At 31.5% G+C, this 25427-nt stretch overlaps 1 protein-coding gene across 1 annotated transcript; it reads left to right on the top strand.

Annotated features, from left to right (window-relative positions):
• The first annotated feature begins 1032 nt into the window (after positions 1-1032).
• On the top strand, positions 1033-22355 carry LOC134237019 (receptor-type tyrosine-protein phosphatase alpha-like). The gene is made up of 16 exons (XM_062719102.1): positions 1033-1178; positions 1439-1526; positions 1637-1724; positions 1927-1952; positions 2069-2166; positions 3710-3838; positions 6539-6684; positions 9992-10127; positions 11932-12081; positions 12316-12409; positions 12643-12713; positions 12999-13133; positions 13343-13462; positions 13782-13930; positions 14475-14610; positions 21855-22355. The coding sequence occupies exons 1-16, from the start codon at positions 1137-1139 to the stop codon at positions 21924-21926; spliced, it is 1680 nt and encodes a 559-aa protein (XP_062575086.1). The 5' UTR covers positions 1033-1136; the 3' UTR covers positions 21927-22355.
• The last annotated feature ends 3072 nt before the right edge of the window (positions 22356-25427 follow it).

Below are 25427 nucleotides of genomic sequence, written 5' to 3'. Positions count from 1 at the left end.
ATAAAGTTTACTAAAAGTTGCACAAGTATTGAGAAAAGATGTCAAGGAAGGGCATTAAAAGAAGTTCGTATTGTATTGTTTCTTCAAATGAATTTAAGCGAAAACCATCACATTTACAGTCAAAGACAAAGACATGTATTTAGTGAATTCATAGTATTGAGAAAAGTATATTTACTTACCGTTTTTTTTCCAATAGGGTGTGTTATCCAGTGCTAGATATATCATGACATGTAAACATGGTTAATGGCCAAAAGTGGGTAAAAGAAATTCCTATAACAAAATTCACTATTCGTTTCAAAGCTGCACGTTTTCCATAGAAACAGCTGATAATCAGGGTAGATCAAACGTTAGAGTCATACAGAATTCCACATACGGTCAAAACGTTTTGATGATTTCATGAAGAGTTTAAAACTCACCGGGTATAACTACATATTTGATGTATATACAAATCGTAAAAGAATATCCTCTAGACGATAGTGAGATGGTACATGTGCCTTTTCTTATCAAATTTGCATTTGGGGGGAGGGGGGTACATTTTTCTTGTAAGTATATATGTTTTTTGAAAAAAAAAAAATAATATCTGTGTTTATGGAGATTTTATACGTAATGATGTATTAACCTATTAGCCATGTTTTTATATCATTTTTTAAAAACTAAAACTCATATTTATTCTAATACGTTTGTAAATATATTTTTTTTATAATTAAATAAGTCGAAATTGTATAATTGACAACAAATCATGATTAAAGAAAGGATACGTATAGGGCACTTTTGTCGCTTCGAGGTGATACAATGTACCTTCCATCCACAATATTGCATGTGTGTTATACTTGGTTATTTATTGGCGTCAAGTGAATTTGAATCAGATCATTTGGGACCAAAATGGCGTTTCAATCTTTGTACACCATGTTATGACGTTGTTGAGAGCCCCCTCAAACTAGTTTCTTTCATTGTTATCATTGTCTTATAAGCGTTCAGCTTATACTTTTAAGCAGAATAATGCTCATATATGTATTTCATTTTTAGCTATAAATAAAGAGAGAAATAAATCTCCTGATGTTGTTGAAACAACGAAGAGAGGTCCACCAACAAATAAAACTATTCTCACAAGGAATCTGCAGGCAATAATATCCAAAATGTCTACTGCTGAGAATGCTGGTTTCAAACATGAATACCATGTAAGGCTTCATCAAAATTAGCTAAGCGATTTCTACATCAGTTGCATTTTAATATATACATGTAAAGGGCAAATGTTAGCCAATGTTTCTATTTTTCATCAATCATTGATATATTAAACAGAGATAAAAAAAAAACAAAAAACAAGATAACCCTTTATGTAAGCGCTGATCATTCTTATTGAAACACAATGGAAAATCTGTAAAAACTAAACATAACAACGATCTCTATATTCCCCTTGTGATGCTTGTTTTCTATATAGGAAATACCAAGAGGTGAATTGTTTTCCTGTGAAGAAGCTAAAAAGCCTGAAAATAAAGCTAGAAATAGATATACTACTACATTTCCATGTAAGTTTAAAACCACAGTATGCAATGAACAAACAAATCTTGGTCTTTATTGACTTTTTTTACAGTTGTAAAAATTAAATTATTTCTGTTTTGTTCATGTTCGTTCATAGACGATCACTCTCGAGTTGTATTGAATACCTCATCTCCAAATGAAAGTGACTACATCAATGCAAATTTTATTGAGGAAAGTATATTTATGTACATACTTATAACATTTATCTATTAATAAATTAAATCTTAAACTCTGAATCGTAACATGATTTATAAAAAGTATTTTCTTTTATTCATAAAAGCGTTTCCTGGTATGCTATAGATGATTTGTTTTGAAATGACTTTTTTACTTGTTGTTAAATTTGCATATCTTTTAATACTTTTTTTCACGTCAACAGGATGCGCATAGTAATATAAAGTATATTGCAACGCAAGGTAACTTTATTTTTGGTGTAAAACTCACGGATTGAACAAAAGCATCTCCGTAATTAATTTAACTTGGGAGAAATATGTGTGATGTGCAATTTATATACATAAAATACTCATTTCAGGCCCAAAGCCAAAAACCGTGGTGGACTTTTGGAGGATGGTGTGGCAGGAATATGTGAACACAATTGTTTGTCTGACCAATCTTAAAGAAGGAACAAAGGTTTAATGATTAATTTTGAATAGCAAAAAAATCACATAAAACATTTATTTTATTTTGAATCCTTCAAGGCTTAACCCTACCCCAGTTGCATAATTTGAACAATTATGAATCTACACTCCAAAAGAAAGCTTTAAAATAAGTTTTTTTGGTCCAGACATTCTTGAGAATAAGATTTTTTTTATATATATCTCTTTGTTAAAGTTTGATTCTCTATATTGGCCCAACCCTACCCCACGAAACAATTATTTAAACATTCTAGAGTCTTCAATTTCCAGAAAGAAAATGTCCACATAAATTCCTGCTTTTCTCTCCCAGTGGTTCTTGAGCATAAGACAGGAGTTGGCCCTTCATTTAACAATTAAACTCCTGTTTTTACTCTGGGATATTGTGTAACAACTTTGATAAAGATGTACCCTATGGGTCTTGAAAAGAAGTTGAAAATGTGAAAAGTTTACAGACAGACAGACAGACGGACAGTTGATAGACAATAAACAATGAAGGAGTTCATTTTACTTTCAGTGCATGAGAGTTAAAAAGTTAAAATCTGTAATGTTAACCTAAAATTATAATAAACAAAAATCTTATACCGAATGCGAGCACCTAAAGAAAGGAAAAAATATCATTTTTTTTTATCATAAGCTCTTTTCGAAACCTTGTTTGTAGATATTTGGTTACCTGGGGGTCAGGTGTACATGCATATGATTTCGTGCATTTTCCTTCCTCTTTGATACGAATTCGAAAGACTGGGACATTAATTATTGCATCACACTTAATACCAACTACAAATATTTTTTTCTACCCAAGGACTTCGAGAGTTCAACTGTTTGTATGATTTTATGTAAACTATGTATTTTTTTATATTTGTGCAAACATCATAAGCATTGTAGGAGGCATGTAAGATACTGTGTGACAGAATATTTTCAAACAAGGAACTACTTATGTATAAGGTCGTTTTTAATGAAAAGGTTTCAATACATTTACGGTATTTAAAAACTACATGAACTTCAAAGTAGGCAGGGAGATTAATAAAATTAGAATATACACTTGATTTAGATATTCATTCATTGAATTAAGTATTCCAAAATGAAACGATCTTTATTTACATTTCAACGATTAAAGATTTTCAAATCAATTTCTTTTGAAGATGGAATGACTTAAAGACTTTTTCCTTCCAATCCAAATCTCAATTCATCATTTTTCCTCTTTCCTAAAATATATATAGTAGTGTATCTTATTCTTCATTCGTTCAGATTTATCAAGTCAAAATCGCATTCTGACTTTCTGGGTTTTTTTCCTTTGGGGGATTCTTTAACATATTTATTTAAATGTACTATACTTAAGTACACTAAATACGTTAAAACTTTATATTTTTAAACAAAATTGACTTATGAATCCGAGATTCAACCCTGTTTTCTCTTAAATTACAACTGTATAAGGAACAATTTTCTTCATTGTTATTTTAGCACCATTTTGAATAGATTTTTATGCCATTTTTAGTCTAGAGGAGAATTGTGTGATAAATAAACCCTGTATTTTTTTGTAGATTAAATGCACTCAATATTGGCCGAATACCAACGATAAAATGCAGCATGGTAATTTTATAATCAGAAACCTTGAAGAAAAAGTATACGCCAATTACACCTCCAGACGATTAAAAGTGTACAACAATATGGTAAGATTAATTGATTGATAGAATATTGTTTAACGTCCCACTCGAGAATTTTTCACTCATATGGAGACGTCATCGTTTGCCGGTGTAAAGTGTACAACAATATGGTAAGAAGGACTTGTGTATAATTAAAATAATACAGTATGAACTCACATGAAGAACTTTTATATTTTCTATGCAGATTTCATCCCTAAACACCAATAAACACCTGCTGTTAATCTTCTATCGTATTGTAAGTTTTGATATACTGAGGTAACAGATAGATGTCTAGGTACTGAATTTTTTTCGATCTATTGATTTTAAACAAAATAACAATCAAATATTTTTGTAATTTATTGAGACCTAAAGGATGCAGTATTCCTTCTGCAATTAATAAAATACATTAAAGACAATTAGAAAATACATCAATATCGCCAAATTATCTGATACATCAACATTTTCGGAGATGCCAAAGTTGAAAATTTTTCAGTTGTTTCACACGATGAACATCTAAAAAATAAACTAAAAAAACGAATTCAAACGACAGATTTTTTTAAAGGAACAAACACAATAAAAAAATTTAATTATCTTTCTAGTAAAGTGTGAAACAATTCAAAGATATTATTCTCTTTTAATCTGTCACTTATCAAACTAAAATAAAATCTACCTACCTAGTTGCAATATTTCAATACTTTTTGCAAGGAAAGTCCTTCTTATAGTTTTTTTTTAAAAATAATTTCCTCAGACATTTTTTTCTTATTTATAACTATTACTCCAATAAAGGCAGTGTTAAATGCATCTCATATCCAATATTTCTTCAATATTCCGTAATTTTGATTGAAATTCATATCATTAATATCACACAATTGGAATCAAAGAAAGCAAAGGTTAGAATTACCATCATCGAACCGATATGCGTAGTCTTAAAATGATATCCACGCTAGCACAGGCCTTTAATACTCCATGTTTAAGGGAAAATACTATTTTACAATAATTGCGCATGCTCATAATTGTTTATCTTAGTTTTAATGTAAATCGATGCAAAGATATATTAATGATTACAGATTTGTCTCGATCTTTTAGCGATTTTCATCAGCATATACTTTAAATATTTCATTTTTTTCTGCATTTTATGCATGACACTTGCGATTAGTACGAAAATGTGAAGTTTATGTTTGCTTTGAACAATCCTATACACCATGTACATGTATGTAGAATAATTGGCATAGAAAAGTATGGGATTATTCTAAACACTTGTTTGGTAGCTTTATAGTGAAAAACGACTTACTAGTAGAAAGTTTTAACGTTAAAATGATAAATGTTATACGGACCCGGTTAACGATATAATGCCGTTTATTGGCAATGGAGCAAAGAAAAAAAGGGAGATGACTGTAACGCAATGCAGAATTTTAACATTGCATGTGATTGTTTTTTCATCGTCGACCGACATTTACGAAAACCCATTTACTAAATGTCAACCGACCTACGACCGACATTAAAACTTTCCGCTGTTGTTCGGTCGCTGCAAGGTTGGCTGACAGACTATTCAACAACTGCTTTAATTTGGGGAATTTATCAACCACACAGAAAAATTATTAAAATGGGCCGACAGACACAAAATTTGTCCGCCGACGAAAAAAAGAATATAACATCGGCAAGACAATGGCTGATGAACAGCAGTCTGTCGCCCGAAGAATCCTAATTTACCTTCAAAAACTGCCGGACGTTGATCGTTTTTGGAAATACGACTGGGGTGAATATTATTGGGGTTTTATATATATTACCCCCACCCTGCAATTAAGGCTAAATTAGTGCCGACTAAGCGTCAAACAACAATAATCATACATATACATGTAATTTTTTAAACATCCGGTCGATATCGACTTATTTTATTATTAATGTTGTTAATTGACACCCCCTCCCCAAACAAAAACAGTCCAAGGACTTCATCTATTATTAATCAGCAATATACAAAGATTAATTTCCAGTGAAATACTATTCTATTTTTAAAAATTCCCCATTGCATTTCCATTTTAATTTTATAATGTTTAATGTTCGTATGTATAATAAGACTAGAAAAATGTTATGATAAATGACGTCAAATATAATACCCCCCCCCCCTTCTGAATTGACAACAAAACGATTCGAGCAAACTTTTTTACAACGAGCTTTAAAACATCCTAATGATATTCTTTTTATCTTATAAACTATTACCAATCATAAAATAATGATGGTGACTGAAAGTCTGGAGAGTAAAGTGAAAAACTTGTCAGTCATATAACAATTCAGTAGATTTTCAGTCACATATAAGTAAACAGTATAGCACGTGTGTTTTAAACAGTATATTGGTAAAATATGACATATTCTTTTAGTTTCCGATTATCGTCTGATTATATGTATATGTGGATTTAATTGAGCAACAGCCTCCATATCGCATTTTCCCTAGAATCAAAATTGGAAATCTACATTTTTAAACCTTTATTTACTTGTTTGTCTAGTTGTCTAACGATATCTCCACAAAAAGATATAATTAGAAGAATTTTGAAGTGGATCTTGAGTTTTTAATAGTTCACAGTGTTTCGCATAATTACGCAAAAATAAAATCGCGAATAAAAATTTATTCACCTTTTAATTCCCATGCAATGGCATTAAGAAAGCAATTCATAGATCAGAACAAATTCAAAGTAACAGAGATAAATTTAATTCTTTTTAAATTAATTGAAGGAAAGAAAAGACCGTGAGATACTGATGTTCCATTACACAAGATGGCCAGACCACGGGGTTCCTGATCCTCTCAATCTTGTTGTGTTTCATCGTCACGTGATGAGAACGTCACCAAAAACGGGAAAATATACATTGGTGCACTGCAGGTTATATTGTGATATTAATTTGTGAATTTCATTTCATGGATATACTGTAGACGAATTTTTTTCCACGGGGTTATTATTCCGCGGAATCTAAATTTTTGTTTATTCTGCGGGTAGAAAATTTCGCGGATTTCTTATACTGCATATGCCTTACATTCATATTAAGTAATACGCTTGGACAAATTTTTGCGGAAAACATGTGACGCGTACATGACGTAAATAAATACACACTCTCTCTTTCTTTTTCTCCCCTTCGCATTGTTTAAAAATTACACTAGGGACATGTTCTTACGACTTCCTCGAACGGAAGACTTGTACCCCATAATGGAATATTACTAATAAATGGAAAAAGTAAAAGATGAGATTAAGTTTTGTATACATTGTATACTGTGGATATGTGATGGCATTAGTGTCCACTGTCAGAAAAGCATCCAAGTATGAAACACTTTCGGGAGATTCAGAAGTGTGTTTCTTGTTTTTTTTTATTTAAATTGACATATTGAGATTATAATTATCAATCGTATCCTGTAGAAGGTTTTGAATAAATTCTAATTCATAAGAAAAACAAACAGCTCTGATGATTAAGGAGCACAGTGAGTGCCTTTCAAAATTTCACAGAACCAACATCAAAATATTTTCATTGAAAGACCCTGTTGTAATGGAAATGAATTTCAAGTGATAAAAAAAATCACTTATTTCACTTATAAAACCTGCTTAGTCAAAAATAATTTTAAAAAATCATTTTTTATTTTGATAGTTAAAAATTGTTCTGTAGATACAGCAAACGAAGAGGCTATCCATATGGTGATTTTTCAACTATGGTTTTGATAAAAAAAAAAAAAAGCACCGATTAGACAAACCCTTGCATATTTTATACAAAAGTGGACTGGAACTTTGTATTCCTATCTATTTATATATTGACCTCTTCCTTACCCTTCCTTAGCATTTTATAAATTTTAAGATACAAATCAATGTTCCATTTGATTATTTTGAGAGGCAAAGCATCTGACTAAATAATATTAGTTAACAAAAAAAAAAAAAAAAAAAAAAAAAACAGTTACTGCAGATTTTTTTCTGGTAATATGAAGAGTAAAGCTTTTTTTCTCATAGTGCATTTTAAAGTTATTCTTAAATTAAAACATATATAAAACATGTTTTTATTCTTCAAATTACTCTGATGGTACATTAAATAACAAACTCAATCGTTGCCATTTCAACTTTTTCAATATTGACGTATTAATCAAATAATAAACAATGATATATTTCTTTCGAAACTGGATAAAGCAAACTACTGATAGCTATGGTAAAGCAGTCGCTAAATCCCTGACAATAATTGTAATTGTGTTCTAATTTAACAAATATCAAATGTTTTATTTTCTGTACCTTTATTTTTAAATAATAAATGAGTTTTAAGGCGATGTTTCTTTTGGAACTTTCAACAAATTGCAATGGTTGTCTTATTTATAATCACTCAGAAACACGCGTATTTTATATCAGATAATTCCATGATATACGAGGGTTGTCCCAAAATTTCGTAGACTGAGTTCATATCTTGTAAAGAAATTAATGTATCTTTATGAAATTTTCAGGATGCATAAAGCGTGTTCTTGGCAGATAAATTACGAAGTTTTATTATGTTTACTTGAAAACTTTTCGAGTAATAACATTTAAAGTGATACAGTTCTCTAACACCCGGAGCAATATGCAACGTCAAAAAATACAAATGTCAACGGTTCAAGTGTTTGGAGAAAATATTTCAATTACCAGAATCAAATTTTTAAATTAAACGAAACGGTTATAGTATAAAAGTAAAATATCTTAATTACTATGATATGATCAAACATTAAAATATGTAAACAAAGTATATGCATGTACAGGTATGAAATAATAATAATTTGAAAACGCTATATTTCTACGGGCTTTTCGTCTGTTTTCTCTAATGGATTTGCACAATGGAACTCTTGCCCATTTCTTAGCCCTGTCTTTTATTTTAGTTACTGTTATTCACATATACATAGAGAAACCGTTTCAGTCAATTTAAATACTAGAAACGAAAAAAAAGTTTCCTAGTCTAACAAACATTTATGACTGATACATTTCTGTAAGATTAATTCAGGATCAAAACACTTTATCATAGTCTAGTGCGCCGCCTGGGCCAACGCAGCCGCCATTTTTCAAAAATTCTGATTTCAACCCCATGTATATAAAACGTTATAAAATTCTTATTTATCAAAGCATTAACACCAAAATTTGAGGAAATATAGTTAATAAAACAATATTAAGATTTTTCATTTCCATTAAAAAATATGGAGTGGTAATTACTTTTCCGACGGATTTTAAATGTGATATGTCAAATTGTAATTGCAACTTTTGGGTATTGCGCCGCCTTCCTACACCATACAATGAAATATGCCTTTTAAATTGGAATAATTTGTGTATTTACTCCATATTTATCCATAAATTTATTAGATAGTGTTTGTTTGATCTATATACGAAGTTTCATTAATGTATGACATAGGGTTCCTACAAACCAACGCTTGTCTACGGAATTTTGGGACAATCCTCGTAGAATTACATAAAAGGCAACCAAGCAGAAAGCTTTAAATTAAAATTAAGACCAGTTCCGGAATTGTTTTGTTTGCAAAAGCGACAAAAAAGAGAGGGAAAAGATGGAATGTGGTTTAAATTAATATAACCATTGCTATGTATATCTTACATTGGAAAGAATTTAAAGGGTTATTTTTATTCATGTATTGCTACTGCAGTTTCAAAAATAATTACATAATACACACTGTTATTTTCTTTTATAATATTTACAGTTGAATGATCTCTGTCTTTGTAATAATATATGATTTAATGCAAACTTTATAAAAGAGATGAAATGGAATCAAATAGCAATATCTTGCAGTGTTTATCATTCTGTAGATTTATATAAATTAAAATGAAATCAAAAAGCTTGTTGATTTTAGTCTTGTAAAATCATAAAATAATTGAGGCTGATGAACTTCTTAAGATTTCAATTTGTTTTCCTATTTACAATTTTTCTCGCTACTGCATCTTCATGTACATTTTCATGTACATGGAAATAGACTTGTTTATATTGAAAAGCAGGTTTTCACACCATCATTATTGCTTATATCAAGTCCAATATCCCTTTTCCCAAAAAGTGAGTTGAATTTAATGTCCTTGCAAATATTGCTAGTTCGTATATTTGACTGACTGCTAGTTACACCTTTAAAATATAACCAGAAATATAGACAAATGATTATTAAATAACCTTAATGGCAAATTAACATGTTTTTTTTTTCAGTGCCGGAATTGGAAGAACCGGAACATTCATTGCTTTAGACGCCCTCTACCGGGAAGGGGAGAGAAATGGTAGAATCAATGTACCGATGTACGTCAGAACCATGAGAAAAAACAGAATGAACATGATACAAGGGGAAGTAGGTTTAGATTTCTATCTCATTTGATTTTAATACCAACGTCTTCTTGAAATATCAGTCCTAATTTGCATTTTCCAAATTGTCATCATAAAAATTGGTCTTAAATTTTTTTCTTTATTGCCCAAATCGAAAATGTAGCTGTTGTTTCTGCCATTTGAATTTCTGTAGATATGTTTATTAATAAAGTAGTGTAAATGTATGCGTAATTTTTATTTTAAATAAAGAGACGCTTCTATGGATGGATTTCTTCCTGTGCATGTACAAACATGCACTATACTTTCCGCATTCTATTTATTTTTGAGGAATTATTTTTTTATTGCATAATATGAGCAAGTCCCTTGTAAACAATAAGCGTTTGTAACATAAAAGTCTTCTTGATTACTTTCTTTCACTCAGTAAAACAAACTCGAAGAAATATTTCCCTTTAGATCAACTATCAGCAGGAGATGAAAAGTGATTAGTTGTAAAAATTTCCTTACTCTACCCATATATTTAATTTTATTGTATTCTTCGCGAAACCCTTCCTTAATTAAAAAGGGAAAAGTTAAAGGTTAATTATCTTTTCCAATCACCTCACTGTTTCCATGCAAGGTAACTTCCCTATATTGCATGTTCAAACATTTCCTTGTTAATTAAGATCTTTCAAAAGACGAATTAAATCATTTGGAATTTATTGCGGAAAGTTCCATATTTACAAAATGTTTTCATATTTAAACATGTCTTAATTTGTAGATATTCAATTTAAGCTTTTCGAGCAATGACACATTTAATAATGAAAGAAAATCAATTTTACCTACTATTATCTTATTTTTTATTTTATTTTTATGTCAAATTGTCGAGTCTATTTTATGGGAGATGGTAAAAATACGAACACGAAATAAAGAAACCATGACCCTTTTAGTGATATTACATATACATGTTTTTAGCAACGAGGTATATTGCTGGACAAATTGACCGTATTTTAAATATTATATACAATAACAGTTCATTATGATAGATGATTGTTACAATCAAAATAAAATCAGATATTACATCAAGCTAAATGAACACGAGGACCATCTAGTCGCAAGAAAAAAAAACTTGCAAATAATTAAAAGTTCGACAAAATATTGTGTCATCGATCTTTTTCCCCATATTGATTTTCTCTCTACTAGAAAATAAAAACATTACTTTCTTGCGGAGTATAGTGGCTTTTAAGGGGTTTTTTTTTTTATTTCGCCTTTCAAGATGTTCTGTATATTCCCGTTAAATTCATATACAAGCAAATTCTAAAAAAAAAAAAAGTGGTCCGTCGCTTTCGATGTCTTTGTGGGTGAGATGTCATTTTTTTATGACATATTGTGTCAAATACGAACGCCCTCTGTCATTAAAAAAATATAACTTCATGCTTAATAATATGTGAAATACGAGAGTCCTGGAATCTATTGTTTAAAAAGTTATGGTCAAAGTAAAGGTTTGAAATTCTTGTGTATTAGTGGGTCAAACTCCAAGGTCAAGGTCAAATGTTCAAATCTGATGGTGCCCAAAAGAAAGGTCTTAACACAAGGAATACACCTGTGAAATATGAAAATCATATCTAAACTCAATCAAAAGTTCTGGGCAATGTTCAATTTTTTGTGACGGTCAAACTGACAGATAATTGAGATTTTATTTCCCCTCTTTTTACGAACGGGGGATAGATGCATGTGACTGTAAATTAAAAAAAACAAGAACTCCATTCTAGAAATATTTTATACACTGTTGATGCATAAGATATTGCACTCGATTCTGAATTTTAAATCTTTTAGCTTTTTTCATTCATTAGGATCAGTACAGAGTTATATATCTTGCCCTTTGTGAGTCGTTCAGTGGGAGATCAAGATGTTTGACAGCTGAAAAACTATCTCAAGGTGAAAATTGCTACTCAAGTTGTGGGGAAGCTACAACTTCAAATCCTTTGGCCTCAGAGTTCCAGGTAGAATAGATTTATCTCACTGTTAGAAACACAATGCAAATATTTTCATTTTATAATCAAATTCACAACAATAGATGTAATTCGTCTACGGAAATGGTTCATATTTTAAATACATTTGATATTGATACTATTGTCTCACACAATTTTGATGATACATGTGTCTGTCCTGTTTTAATCGAATGCAAATTACCATCAAAAACAATTTCATTTTACAGTGAAGTTTATTTCTTGTAGAGTCTACAGTCTCTTCGGATAAAATATACAGAGAAAGATTACGAACCTGGACAAACAAACATATCGGCAAACTACACAGAGAGTGTTCTGCCGGGTATTCTCTTCATCAATTTTAAGTTTCATGTATTTCAGTCAAATTTTAATTTTTAGTAGCGACATTTCTCTAGAAAAAAAATAATGTAATAAGTGGCTTGATTTTTGAATTTTTAGTCATTTAATTTTTAAATTTTAATAGAGATAACCTGAGAAAAACGGGAAATAGCATTTGATTGTTTCTACATAAAACTTTTCTCAAATATATTGATCATTTGTAAACATACATTTCAGTGGAAAAATTCATGTGTTATCTGTCCCATACAAAGGGAAGAAACAACTACTACAACGCCGTTTTGCTGCAGGTATGATTCTTTACGAATATAAAGAATGTTTCCTTTTTAAGATGAATTAAAATCTTTCAAAAGGTTAGAGGGCTCACACGAAAGACGTTTTCAGGATCATTTATCTTAATTATAAGGTAAAACAATGATGATAATTGCAAATCAAGACAGAAAAATTGAACATATTATATATAATCACTCATTTACATGACTGTATCTTACTTATTGTCGAGAAGGACGCTAAACAATATACAATCAATCATCGTTCTTATTAAAGAGAAAATCAATAATATATTTATATTCCAGTCCTACACAGAGAACGACAGTCTGATCAGCGCCCAGTACCCACTTCCTGACTACACTGAGGACTTTCTCAGACTCATCAGAGACTTTGACGCTCGTGTTGTGGTTTTCCTTGGTCCTTTGAAGGAAATAAAATCTGTAAGACAGCCAAATATACCAATTTAAGAAACAGAAAGAAAATGTCAGTCGATTTTGATGTAAAGCAAATAGCATAAACATTAGAGAAATTGTAGATGATAATTATCTTGTCGTAAAGGAATGGTTTCCGTAGTTTTCGAAGTTTACTTAAAACATATGAAGATTTTGTGTAAAATACATACAGTAACAGAAAAACTGTTCTTTTTTAGTCCTCCCTTTGGGTTCCAACAAAATCCGAAAATAAAATTGTGGGCAGTTTTGTTCTTAATTTTGCAACATCAACCAATTCGGTGAACTTTACAACCAGGAATATGGTTCTGCAGCCAAGGGTTTGTTTGATTTATATGTCATTTGTACTAGTGAATACTGTGAAAAAAACAATTTCTGTAAGGAGGTGGGGGTTAATTTTCACCGTTTTCGAAATATATGAAGAGGTCCACGAATTCTTTCCTCATATACCCATCACAAAATGGAAAATGTAACATTCATAACTACTCAACGATTTATCATCCACATCCCAAATTAAGCAATATTTTATCATTTAACAACAAAACATTGAACCCACGAACATACATGATTTCACAGTAGTTGTTTCTAACTTTGTACGAAAGGCCATGTGTGTCATAAAAGGAAAGTTTTATATTGTAGGGAAGCAGCGACATTAAAATAACGGTGTTGGAATGTAAGACTTGGAAAGAAGAAAGGTTCCTTAGCGACAAAAGAGTGCTGCTAGACGTTGTCAAGGAGGCAAAAGCAGAGAAAGACAAGGAAGAGGGGAAAATATTGGTTTTGTCCAGGTACCGTAAATCTGAAAATGTTTTACTTTGATTTTATTTTGCGAAATCTTAGTCAAAATACTGTTGATTAATTTTTACGCTTCAAAATTTTGCGAATGACCACTACTTTGTTTACATTTTCTTATTGTTGAGTTATTTTTAAGAAAAGTATTTTTGCAAATGCAATGAACTCGCAAATTTGCTAAAAATTTATATACAGCAAAAATTTCCAGATTTACAGTATGTCTCAGCTTTATGTATCTTTATGGGCAATTTTTTCATCATATTCTGGTGAAAATTTACCGCTGATAACAATAACTGGTAACAATCAATGAGTCGCAGGTTGTTTTTATCAACCTCAAATCGTTAATATCCAAATCTGCCTTATGCATATAATTCATTGAAAAACGTTCCAAATAAAGGACTTAGTACACCATACTTCATTAATTATATGAATGTGTTTGATAGCGATGGTGCCACGCGTTGTCGGTCATTCTGCGTTGTATATAACGCTCTAGAACAACCCTATATTTACAATAACAGTGATCTAATTATATATTGATAGTGATGGCGCCACACGTTGTGGAACATTCTGTGTGGTATATAATGCTTTCGAACAACTCTCCATGGATCAGGAGGTTGACATCTTCACCATCACACGACAACTTCAGATCCGTAGACCTGAGTTTGTTTCCTCTTTGGTAAGAAGTTTTGTCTTTTCAGTGACTGTAATAAGCGTTGCATGGGTAAACATTTAATAAGTTTTGGTAATTTTTTGTTACGCAACATTTGAGATTTTTGCATAAACGCGAAACAATTAATGTGATCAACAAAAAATATATATGTAGATTATGTTCGTCTTACTAAGGTTCAATTAAGGTAGGTCACTCGTCAGCTTTTTAGCTCACCTGAGCCAAAGGCTCAAGTGAGCTTTTCTGATCAAAATTTGTCCGTCGTCTGTCGTTGTCGTCGTTGTTGTTGTCGTTGTTGTCGTAAACTTTTCACATTTTCATCTTCTTCTCAAGAAGCACTGGGCCAATTTCAACCAAACTTAGCACAAAGTATCCTTGGGTGAAGGGGATTCAAGTTTGTTCAAATGAAGGGCTACGCCCTTCTCCAAGGGGAGATAATCATAAATTTGTTAAAAATTGGCATTTTTAAAAAATCTTCTTCTCCAGAACCGATGGGCCAGGAAAGAGGAAACTCATGTGGAAGCATCCTCAGGTAGAGTAGATTCAAATTTGTTCAAATCATGACCCCCGGGGCAAGGGTGGGGCCAAAATGGCCGACCTAAGTTTTACATAGGAATATATAGGAAAAATCTTTAAAAATCTTCTTCTCCAGAACCACTGGGCCAGGAAAGATGAAACTCATGTGGAATCATCCTCAGGTAGTGTAGATTCAAGTTTGTTCAAATCATGACCCCCGGGGCAAGGGTGGGGTCAAAATGGCCGACCCAAGTTTTACATAGGAATATATAGGAAAAATCTTAAAAATCTTCTTCTCCAGAACCACTGGGCCAGGAAAGATGAAACTCATATGGAAGCATCCTCAGGTAGTGTAGATTCAAGTTTGTTCAAATCATGACCCCCGGGGCAAGGGTGGGGCCAAAATGGCCGACCCAAGTTTTACATAGGAATATATAGGAAAAATCTTTAAAAATCTTCTTCTCCAGAACCACTGGGCCAGGAAAGATGAAACTCTTGTGGAAGCATCCTCAGGTAGTGTTGATTCAAGTTTGTTCAAATCATGACCCCCGTGGCAAGGGTGGGGCCATAATGGCTGACCCAAGTTTTACATAGGAATATATAGGAAATATCTTTAAAAATCCTTCTGAAGATCCACTGGGCCAGGAAAGATGAAACTCATGTGGAATCATCCTCAGGTAGTGTAGATTCAAGTTTGTTCAAATCATGACCCTCATGGCTAGGGTGGGGCCAAAATGGCCGACCCAAGTTTTACATAGGGATATATAGGGAAACCTTTTAAATCTTCTTTTCAAGTACTTCAAATCTATGATTAGTGATATTTATATGGAATCATCCTCAGGTAGTGTAGATTCTAGTTTGTTCAAATGATGAACGCCTGCAGGGGGGAGTAAATTCAAGCCCGATGTGCTCAGGTGAGCGCTGTGGCCCCTGGGCCTCTTGTTGGAAAAGTTCACGCAGAACCTCTTACTTCAAAACTATTTATCAAAATTCAATTTTTATAACATATTTATTTTCAGCAATGTTAATGTTTGAACATTCAACGGAAAAACTGCTCAAAACACTACAAAGAAGCAAGATTTATAAGGGATTATTTTTTGTGGTGGAAGGATATTTAGCAGATAATTCTGCAAATCTGCACATTTATTTAATTTAATATCTTGGAACTTTAGCCTCACATACTTTTATTCGGAGAATATTTTCCATTATGATATTATAATTTCAGAACAAGTTTTACACCTTCCTTCTACAAACTTTGCTAAAAAATGAATATATGTCAAATAGGTAAATGTAAAATTTACGCCATTTTTTGCCAGTAAATCACATATGTTGAACAATACTTCAAAATAAACATCACTGACCCAAACTTTTTCTTTATTATTTTAAAGTACTCGATACTTGTGACTGATCAGAGCATAAGTCGTAAAAAACTTGATTTAAGAAAATGTTTTATTGCCTATTTTGTTTTTTAATACTCCAAAATATGTTACGTTTTTGTGCAAAAAGGTCACACAACACTTTCCGCGCATTAATTTGTAAGATTTTTTCAATGATAAATATTATTCAAAATATTTTACGTGAAATAAGATCATACTTTTTGTCATGGTAACATCTAATAAAATATAATTAAGGTTTTAGTAATTAACCAAAGCGTTAAAGAGCAAAGTCCACGAACCATCAAAAAATGCCTCTTGTTAGATATGAACGCAATTTTTATCATAGATAGTGTAGACTTTAAGCTTTTCATAACCGTTTTTTTTTTTCAATATCTATTATACTTTTTAAAAACGAGGTCTTGCAATATGGCAATGTTTTAATAGAAAAATGCAACTGGAACGTCATTTTTTGTAATGTAACGTCACGTCAATTAGCGATAGAATGGCCTTGATATTTCAATACACAGACAAATAGGAATTCAGGACTTTTAAAATGCAATAATTAAAATCAATTTTATATTTATGTTATCAACTTCTAAATCAATAAAGATGATAATTCTGAATGGATAGAATTAGAAAAAAAATATTGGAAATTACTTCCGCTGCGGTAGTTTTAGAACCATAAAATAATTGATACTGCAGCCTTTTATCAAAAATCTTGCTTGAATGTACACACTTCGGACGATATTTTGATGCGTTGAGTGACGATACTGATGAATATGACTGAAATACAATTGAATCTTACTGACTTTTGATTGCACAATCCAACAAAGAATCTGATTGGTGCTTTTTTATTGGCCTCCCACTTCAAATGTAAAGCCGAAAATATAGAATGTTTCGAAGTAAAATAGAACAGCTGTAGAAAACGGGCAAAAAAGTGGTATATTTTGAACTAAGAATTTAATAGTCCTTTCACTTTGCCTTTGCAATACCTTATAAATTATTTTGAATGTGGGTAATCTGTAGAATGAACTTCAAATACGATATGTTCCAGAGCTGACAGTAGTCATTTTATATCAGGTGCATGTTCCCGGGGCACATGAACACAACCGTTGGCGTTTATCGTTTTTTTTTTTCTTCAATGCACCAATAAAAATAAAACGTACTTAGATTTGGTAAATGTTGTTACATTAATTATTTTTAACATGAATTATAAGTAATATTACAATTTTTTTAATGAATAAAATTCGCCATAACAGTAAAAAATTTCACTTCCCGCAAAAAAGAATTTAACAAAGATCTAGATTTTTCTGGTCGCATGTTTATTGCCATGGCGACCGTTGAAATGGGAACGTAGTAGCACAGATGCATTGAAAACATGGTATTTTTGACAGAATTGACAATAAAACAGCTAGTAAACTTTTGACTAAATCCGATATTTTACGCGTTTTACCACCTATGATTATGACTTTATTTTTTTCCCACTGAATAACAAGTTGTCCGCTATCAGCTGGGTAATTACATGATTTTTAGTAATACCCCATTTTAAATTTGTGTTTGCCAACGCAATGAAATAGCTCACTTATGACTAAAAATGGAGAAAAAATTTTAATGCACTGAAAAGTCGCACAGAAAAAACACCAAGTGTAAAATGTCCTTTATAGGAAATCGGCAGAAATACATGTAGGATGAAATTAAATAGTGCGTGCAATCGAATGATATCCATGTATCGCCTGCGTAAGGACATGCTAAAAAAAATATTATAGTTTGTTGTTTGTTTGTTTTTTTTCATGCAGAAAGTCAACAACGCTTTCCGTGCGAGAGTGGGCGGGTCCTTATCAACCAATTAAAACGCTTGTTTTACAAAACGAAATCCCTGATTCAAATTGTTCAATTGTCAGATCCGACACAACGCAACGCTATTGCCGGAGTGTTTTCATACTTTGAAGCGAGATTTGCGATTAAATTTATATCTAAATACCAGTACATTACATTAATGTACACAATAGTTGAAAGGACCTTTTTCTGTACATTTTTAATAACTTGGCAAGCACTCGCGAATATTAGGCCTCAGCTGTTAATACATTTTCACAGGCAAGCGAGAAATATCCGCGGGATTCGCGCACACCTCAATCTAACAGATATTTTTTCTCATCTTCGCGAACCAGCCAATCGCTGGGTCATGTTTAATCCAGTAAAATAATTTATGTGTGGAGTACGGTATTTGTAGAGTGTTGGTAATACATTGTTATCGATAGACTTACATGTAATAATTTTATTATGTCTTTTTTAATTGTGCATTGCTAGCTTATCGTTTATCACTTTCCATTTCATTTTCGCATTATGATTTCAATGCGTTTGTAATTCTTATAAATACCTGTCAAAATAAAAAGTGAAATACAAGTACAGTTATTAACATTTTACTAATACTTACAGGGATAGATTGATTTTACCCCAAAAGACTTTATTATAGACAGCATTTACAAAATGAAAGTGTAAAATGGTCTCAGTTTTTTCTTGAAATAGAAAACACATTTATAGTCGCAGTAAGCAATATCAGAAAAGAAAGGGGGAGGCTTACACAAAAGACGAACACATACAAAGTTCTATCTTTTAAAATAATTTATTCAAATTATACAGTTTTGAAGTATATTTAAGACAAGTCCTGTAGTTCACAATAATGCTCAAATAATTGTATGTAATGAACGTATAAGTATAATTTATGTCAAAGCATGGAACCCCCCCCCCCCCCCCCCCCCACCGGTGACCTCTTCTAATCGTATAGTAATAAACTACTAATCTTCGTAGTAGCGGATCCAGCGATTTTCCGATATTAAATGCAGTAGAAGACATAGTCCCCCTACTCCACCCCCCCCCCCCCACCCCACCCTAAGCCATAACAGTGCAGGGGCAGTTTTGAATGTTAATTTAATTTAAATTTAAACAATATTTTATTATGTAAAGTAAGCTTACATAATTGGATTGGACATCAGGCATGGCCTATATAAGTCCTCTCCAAAAGTTTTGAATGTTGTTCTACATGCAAAAAAATTATAACACATAATAATCAATATTTGATATGAGAAACACTATAGTGGCCAAAGAAGGATCTTTAATTTGATGTTCTTTTATAAATGATAATACATGTAAACACTATCTAAGGTCATATATTTTAAATTCAGCTCTTGTTTCTGAAAACAAAATTGAAACCACTTCTTCAAAATACTTTTGAAGAAAGTTAAAAATTATCTTTCACGTTATGTGAGTGCATAAAAATTATCTACGCGGGTTTTATGTAGTGAAATGAATGGATTTTTTTAGGTTTTGAAATAAAAAAAACTGATTAATATATAATGCTGCTACATGTGATACTTATACAAATATATGTATTGTATGCATCGACGTGGGGATTTGTTAAAGCGAATATATGTGCATTTTATGTAAACACACACACGAGATATACGTTGAATCCAGTTTACAGAGTTGTTAAATTTTTTAATAATAGATAATTTCCCGTTTCAATTAAATGAATTTAACAAAGCGACAGAAAACTACATGACTTGTATATCTTTAAAAAAAAAAGAAGTTTCCCCATTTCTCCCTGCCATTGATTCCCAATGACTGCATCTATTATGACGTCACAAATGACGTACCCCGAGTAACGTCATGTACAACTGTGAACTCATAAGTTTGTTTTCCTTTGATTTCAGAAATGTAATTTTTAAATTCTTTGCCATATTTATTGCCTTCAACGAACAATTGACTGCTTTTTTCTATCACCATGTGTTATCTATTTATTCGATGTCCTATGACCTACCAATGAACCACTGACTGTCACTTTAAAAAAAAATACCGATTCTCGATAACAAAGTTTAGATTTAACTCTATTTTCTTATACTCGTCACAGTCATAATTAAACATAATAATTGACATGAAAATTTATATTTGCGATAGACATACATATAGTAAGTTGAAAGTTGTACTTGTCCGTAAATCAATCTAATTTTGGAAAAAGAAATGTCGATAAATCGGCATTTTTAACGGATATGTTTTTAGACTGAAGCCATCATGCATATTTATTTCAGTAGTCAGACATGTCTATAGGTGCCTCAGTTGACATTTTTTTTACACGTGTGATATATGAGTGTCCATCTACTTACATAACCAATATTATACACCTTTCTAATTGATCCTTTAAAGTTTGTATAAAAGACAGAGATAAATATGGTGGTTCATGATCATCGCATTTTTACACGCGGTGACATTGTATTTTATTTTTTTTTCACCATGAGCACACTCGTTACCGCAAAATATTTTCATTGGAAATTATTTGTCGAACAGTTATAATTATTTTTCTGTTTCAATATTTTGCGGTAACGACTGTGCTCTATGTGAAATTCACGATTTACTGTGTAAAATTTGAGCAATTTTCCGGAAAACTTCGAACCATGCTGCGTTTAAGAATTTAGTTTGAATTCGTAACATCCGGTTTTGATGAAATTGTTGCACATGTGAAACGAGTCATTGTTCTAGATTGATAATAACCCAAAACATATTTTCTAATCCCCTTTTCAAAATTTACATATTTGCTAGGCCAAATAAGGCATTTTGTGGATTGAATTCTTTTAAGTGCAAAAAGGTTAATTTCATTGTACCTTAGATCAGTAAGATGAACACTGACCACCTATTTTCTCTGCAATTTTGAGTCACGCTATATGGGTACTTATCCAAATTATACTGCTCAATAAATCCTAGATGTAACAATTTTCACGAGCGACATACCTTAAGGCAATTCACTTATGACTTTCACAAATAACGGTTGTGTTACATGTAATTGTTTTTAATTTATGGATACATTTAGTTTCAGCAATATTATATCTCTGCTAGAATCGCTAACAAATTCACCAATTTTACACAATATTCAGATTGCTATATATTATAAATCTTGTGAGCAAGATGTAAATTAGCTGAGGATTGTTAAGGTATTTCTCAGAGTTGACTTTCACTAGGAATATTACGTAGAGTATTGCTTCATGCAATATAAAATTAAAAATTTTCCTATTAATACATAGCAGTCAGCCTTAGTTCTTTTAACATTTACTTTAATGGTATAACAATTATTGAATTAAGCTTTTTTGTAGCCAATATCAATGCTTTTGAGTAAATATTGAATTTTTTGGTACCTATTTTACTTATATGCACATGCATAAACCATTTACTTTTTTATTGCTGTTTAGTCCTTTGTATAAATATATTTGGTTATATAATTCAAGAATCCGAATTAAAGGGTAAGTCAGAAACAACCACTTTTATATATATATTTAAAGCACTGTATTTTAATATATTTTCTTTAATTTTCAGGAAGAATACCAACTTTGTTATGATGTCGTTGCTGAATATATGCAAAATGACAGTGTGTACGCAAACTGTTAGACAAAAGGAGGGAACTCTAATAGCTGTGAGAAGACTGAAGTGAAAACTATCTCATAATAATGATGGATTTCATTTCATGACATTTTGCAAATTTATAATATATTGATAATGCATATAAAACAGCGCAATATTTTTTGCAAAGTAACCCCGACCAGCGCCTTCCCCATATTTCCCACTACAGAGAAACTATAGACTTGCTCACTGAACTGAAACTGCAATTATATATTTTTTTAAGATTGTTTAAATAGACTGTTATTTGTTTTTGCCCTATAATTGTTTAAGCTTGTATTTTTTAACACGACTTTGCATTTTTGTGTTTTTATAACAATAATATTATGTAGTAAAATGTCATTTTTCTGCTTTTGATTTTCAAATAACTGTGCTTCTAAATAATGTTCATGCAGAGTTTAATTTCCGCTTTAATTTATTTCGAAGGTTTGTATTTTTAATGTTATTGAATTAATATAGTGAAACCTCATTTTAAAATGATTTTGAAACTATTAAAATCCTTTAAAAAATTTAAAAACTTAAGTTAAAATTAATTTAGGATTTTAATGTTAATAAGAACACTTTATTTCAAAATATGACAATATTGATAATGTACAAACTTAGATTACAAATCAACACAGGACTTTAGAATGCCTTATTGTAGAAGAAATATTTTGTCGTTTACACTTTTTTATCTTATTTTCTTTATTTTTTAACGTTGTTTTGTAGTTGCTGTTTACAAATAAAACATTTTTGAAAAGCTTTTTGTCTTCGTTTTATTACCGGCCGCCAGGAGGCGGTCGGTTATATGATATGAAAGTTTTAAGTCGCCGTGCGTTCCTGCGGAGTTAGAACAATCTGAATAAAAATGTTTAACATTCATGTAATAGAATATTAAGAAAGATTTTTTAAATATTAAACAAAAACGCACAATAATCATAAAATTAAAATTTTATAAATAATGGGTTTAATGTTTCATCCAATCCTGATTGACAAATTTCGACGTAACTGAAGTGCGGAGAAATAACAATCGGCAATCCTCGGCTGACTCCGCTACGCTCCATTCAAACGTTATGTGCGAGGTACGAGTCATCCGAGGAACTCCGAGTGGAGAAATAAGCACACATGTTGGGCATAGTCTAAAGCAAGGTCCGCGTTATTTACATGTATAAACAAATTTACTTTCTCTACTTCAACAGGATTTGTTGTATATATAATTTAAAATGACGTGTAAATATAAATATACAATGTACTTTTAAGTTTTCAAAAATATGACTTAATCTTAGTTTATTATCAGACAGAATATTAGGAGATTTTTCTCCAACAGACAAGGACAAAGCGTGTTTTACAATATGCCAAGCCTTTTCCCGCCACATCTCACACCAAAACAAGATAAAGAAAAAATGTAGTGGCGGATCTAGAGGGAATTTGGCGGTTTTAACATCCTCTGAGCGAGCGAGGAGTCCCACATAGTTGTTACGTTTTATTTAAAGTTAAACTATCTCTAGTTAGATAAGTTTAAACGTTAGTTTTGATGGTTAAGTGTTAAAACTACTTAAACATCAAAGTTCCGCCAGAGTACGTTTGTACAAATGAAACTGAGTGCGGGGACGCAGAGGACTATGAGTAAGTTGCTTAAATACATTGTACATGTAGCAATGTACAGGTATTATGTACTGAAGAAAACCCTAACTGTTTCCATTAAGAAAGAGGATTTTCTATTCGTGTCCTCTTTTTTCAATGGAAAATCAAAAATGAGTACGAGTCAATTCAAGAAATGAAGATTATTTTTATTCCATTTTCGTATTTGACACAAAGAGAAATTGGTGAAGCCACCACTTTTTTGCAGCAAAAACAGATTCGAAGTTATTGAAATCTTACATCCAGGCTAAAATATGGTGATTACACCATTTTATATGATTGAATATATCTGAGATGAAAAATATCAACAATGATCTTGGTGGTTCCACCAAATCCGAAGTCATCTAAAAATGATTTGACAAGAATTGGTAGTCACCAAGATTACACAATATGGTTTTAAAAACATTTTTCGCAAATCTTTAGTGAATACACAATACTGAACAAAGCTGGTGGAACCACCAAATATATTTTAAACCAATCGCTTAAATGCATTCATAATTTAGGAGTTGGTGAAGCCACCAATTCCCTGTCGTGAAATAAGTTTAAATCAGACGTAAAGGCGAAACCATTCTTTATATTGAATATTGTCCAAGAGATTAAAAAATTTCAGACATGATCTTGGTGGTTCCACCAAAACTCGACGTAAATTAATGATGAGAAAAAAAATCAACAATTTGAACTGATGCTGGTGTAACCACCAAAAAATGTCAAGGCAATTTAAGTGCACAATAACTTCAGTAAATATACGATACTGAACAATGCTGGTAGAAACACCAAAAATATTTTAAACCAATCGCTTAAATGCATTCATAATTTAGGAGTTGGTGAAGCCACCAATTTCCTGTCATGAAATAGGATTAAATCAGACGTAAAGTCAAAACCATTCTTTATATTGAATATTGTCAAAGGGGTTAAAAAATATCAATAATGATCTTGGTGGTTCCACCAAACCCGAAGTCATCTAAAAATGTTTTGACAAGAATTGGTGAAGTCACCAAGATTACACAATGTGGTTTAAAAAACATTTTTCGCATCTTTAGTGAATACACAATACTGAAAAAAGCTGGTGGAACCACCAAATATATTTTAAACCAATCGCTTAAATGCATTTATAATTTAGGAGTTGGTGAAGCCACCAATTTCCTGTCGTGAATTAAGATTTAATAAGACATAAAGACAAAACCATTCTTTATATTGAATATTGTCCAAGAGGTTAAAAAATATCAACAATGATCTTGGTGGTTCCACCAAACCCGAAGTCATCTAAAAATGATTTGACAAGAATTGGTGAAGTCACCAAGATTACACAATATGGTTTTAAAAACATTTTTCGCAAATCTTTAGTGAATACACAATACTGAACAAAGCTGGTGGAACCACCAAATATATTTTAAACCAATCGCTTAAATGCATTCATAATTTAGGAGTTGGTGAAGCCACCAATTTCCTGTCTTGAAATAAGTTTAAATCAGACGTAAAAGCAAAACCATTCTTTATATTGAATATTGTCCAAGGGGTTAAAAAATATCAACAATGATCTTGGTGGTTCCACCAAAATCCGACGTAAATAATGATGAGAAAAAAAATCAACAATTTGAACTGATGCTGGTGTAACCACCAAAAAAGTCGAGGCTAAATGCACAATAACTTCAGTAAATATACAATACTGAACAAAGCTGGTGGAACCACCAAATATATTTTTAACCAATCGCTTCACGAGGCTTGGGGATGGCAGCCATCTTTAGACTATTACTATTCTCTTTTAAAAGGAGAGCTCCATATAAAGACATACAAAAATGATCAAATTTTAAAACTAAAATCTTTGAATTTTTTCTGTGCTAAATGATAGTTGACAGCTAAAGATACCGTATC

Source organism: Saccostrea cucullata, unplaced genomic scaffold, assembly GCF_032062105.1.
Source record: "Saccostrea cucullata isolate Sc308-1 unplaced genomic scaffold, CSIRO_AGI_Scuc_v1 ctg3517, whole genome shotgun sequence".
Taxonomy (NCBI): domain Eukaryota; kingdom Metazoa; phylum Mollusca; class Bivalvia; order Ostreida; family Ostreidae; genus Saccostrea; species Saccostrea cuccullata.
The sequence above is the reverse complement of the archived record's forward strand: the minus strand, read 5'-3'. Positions and strand labels throughout refer to the sequence as shown.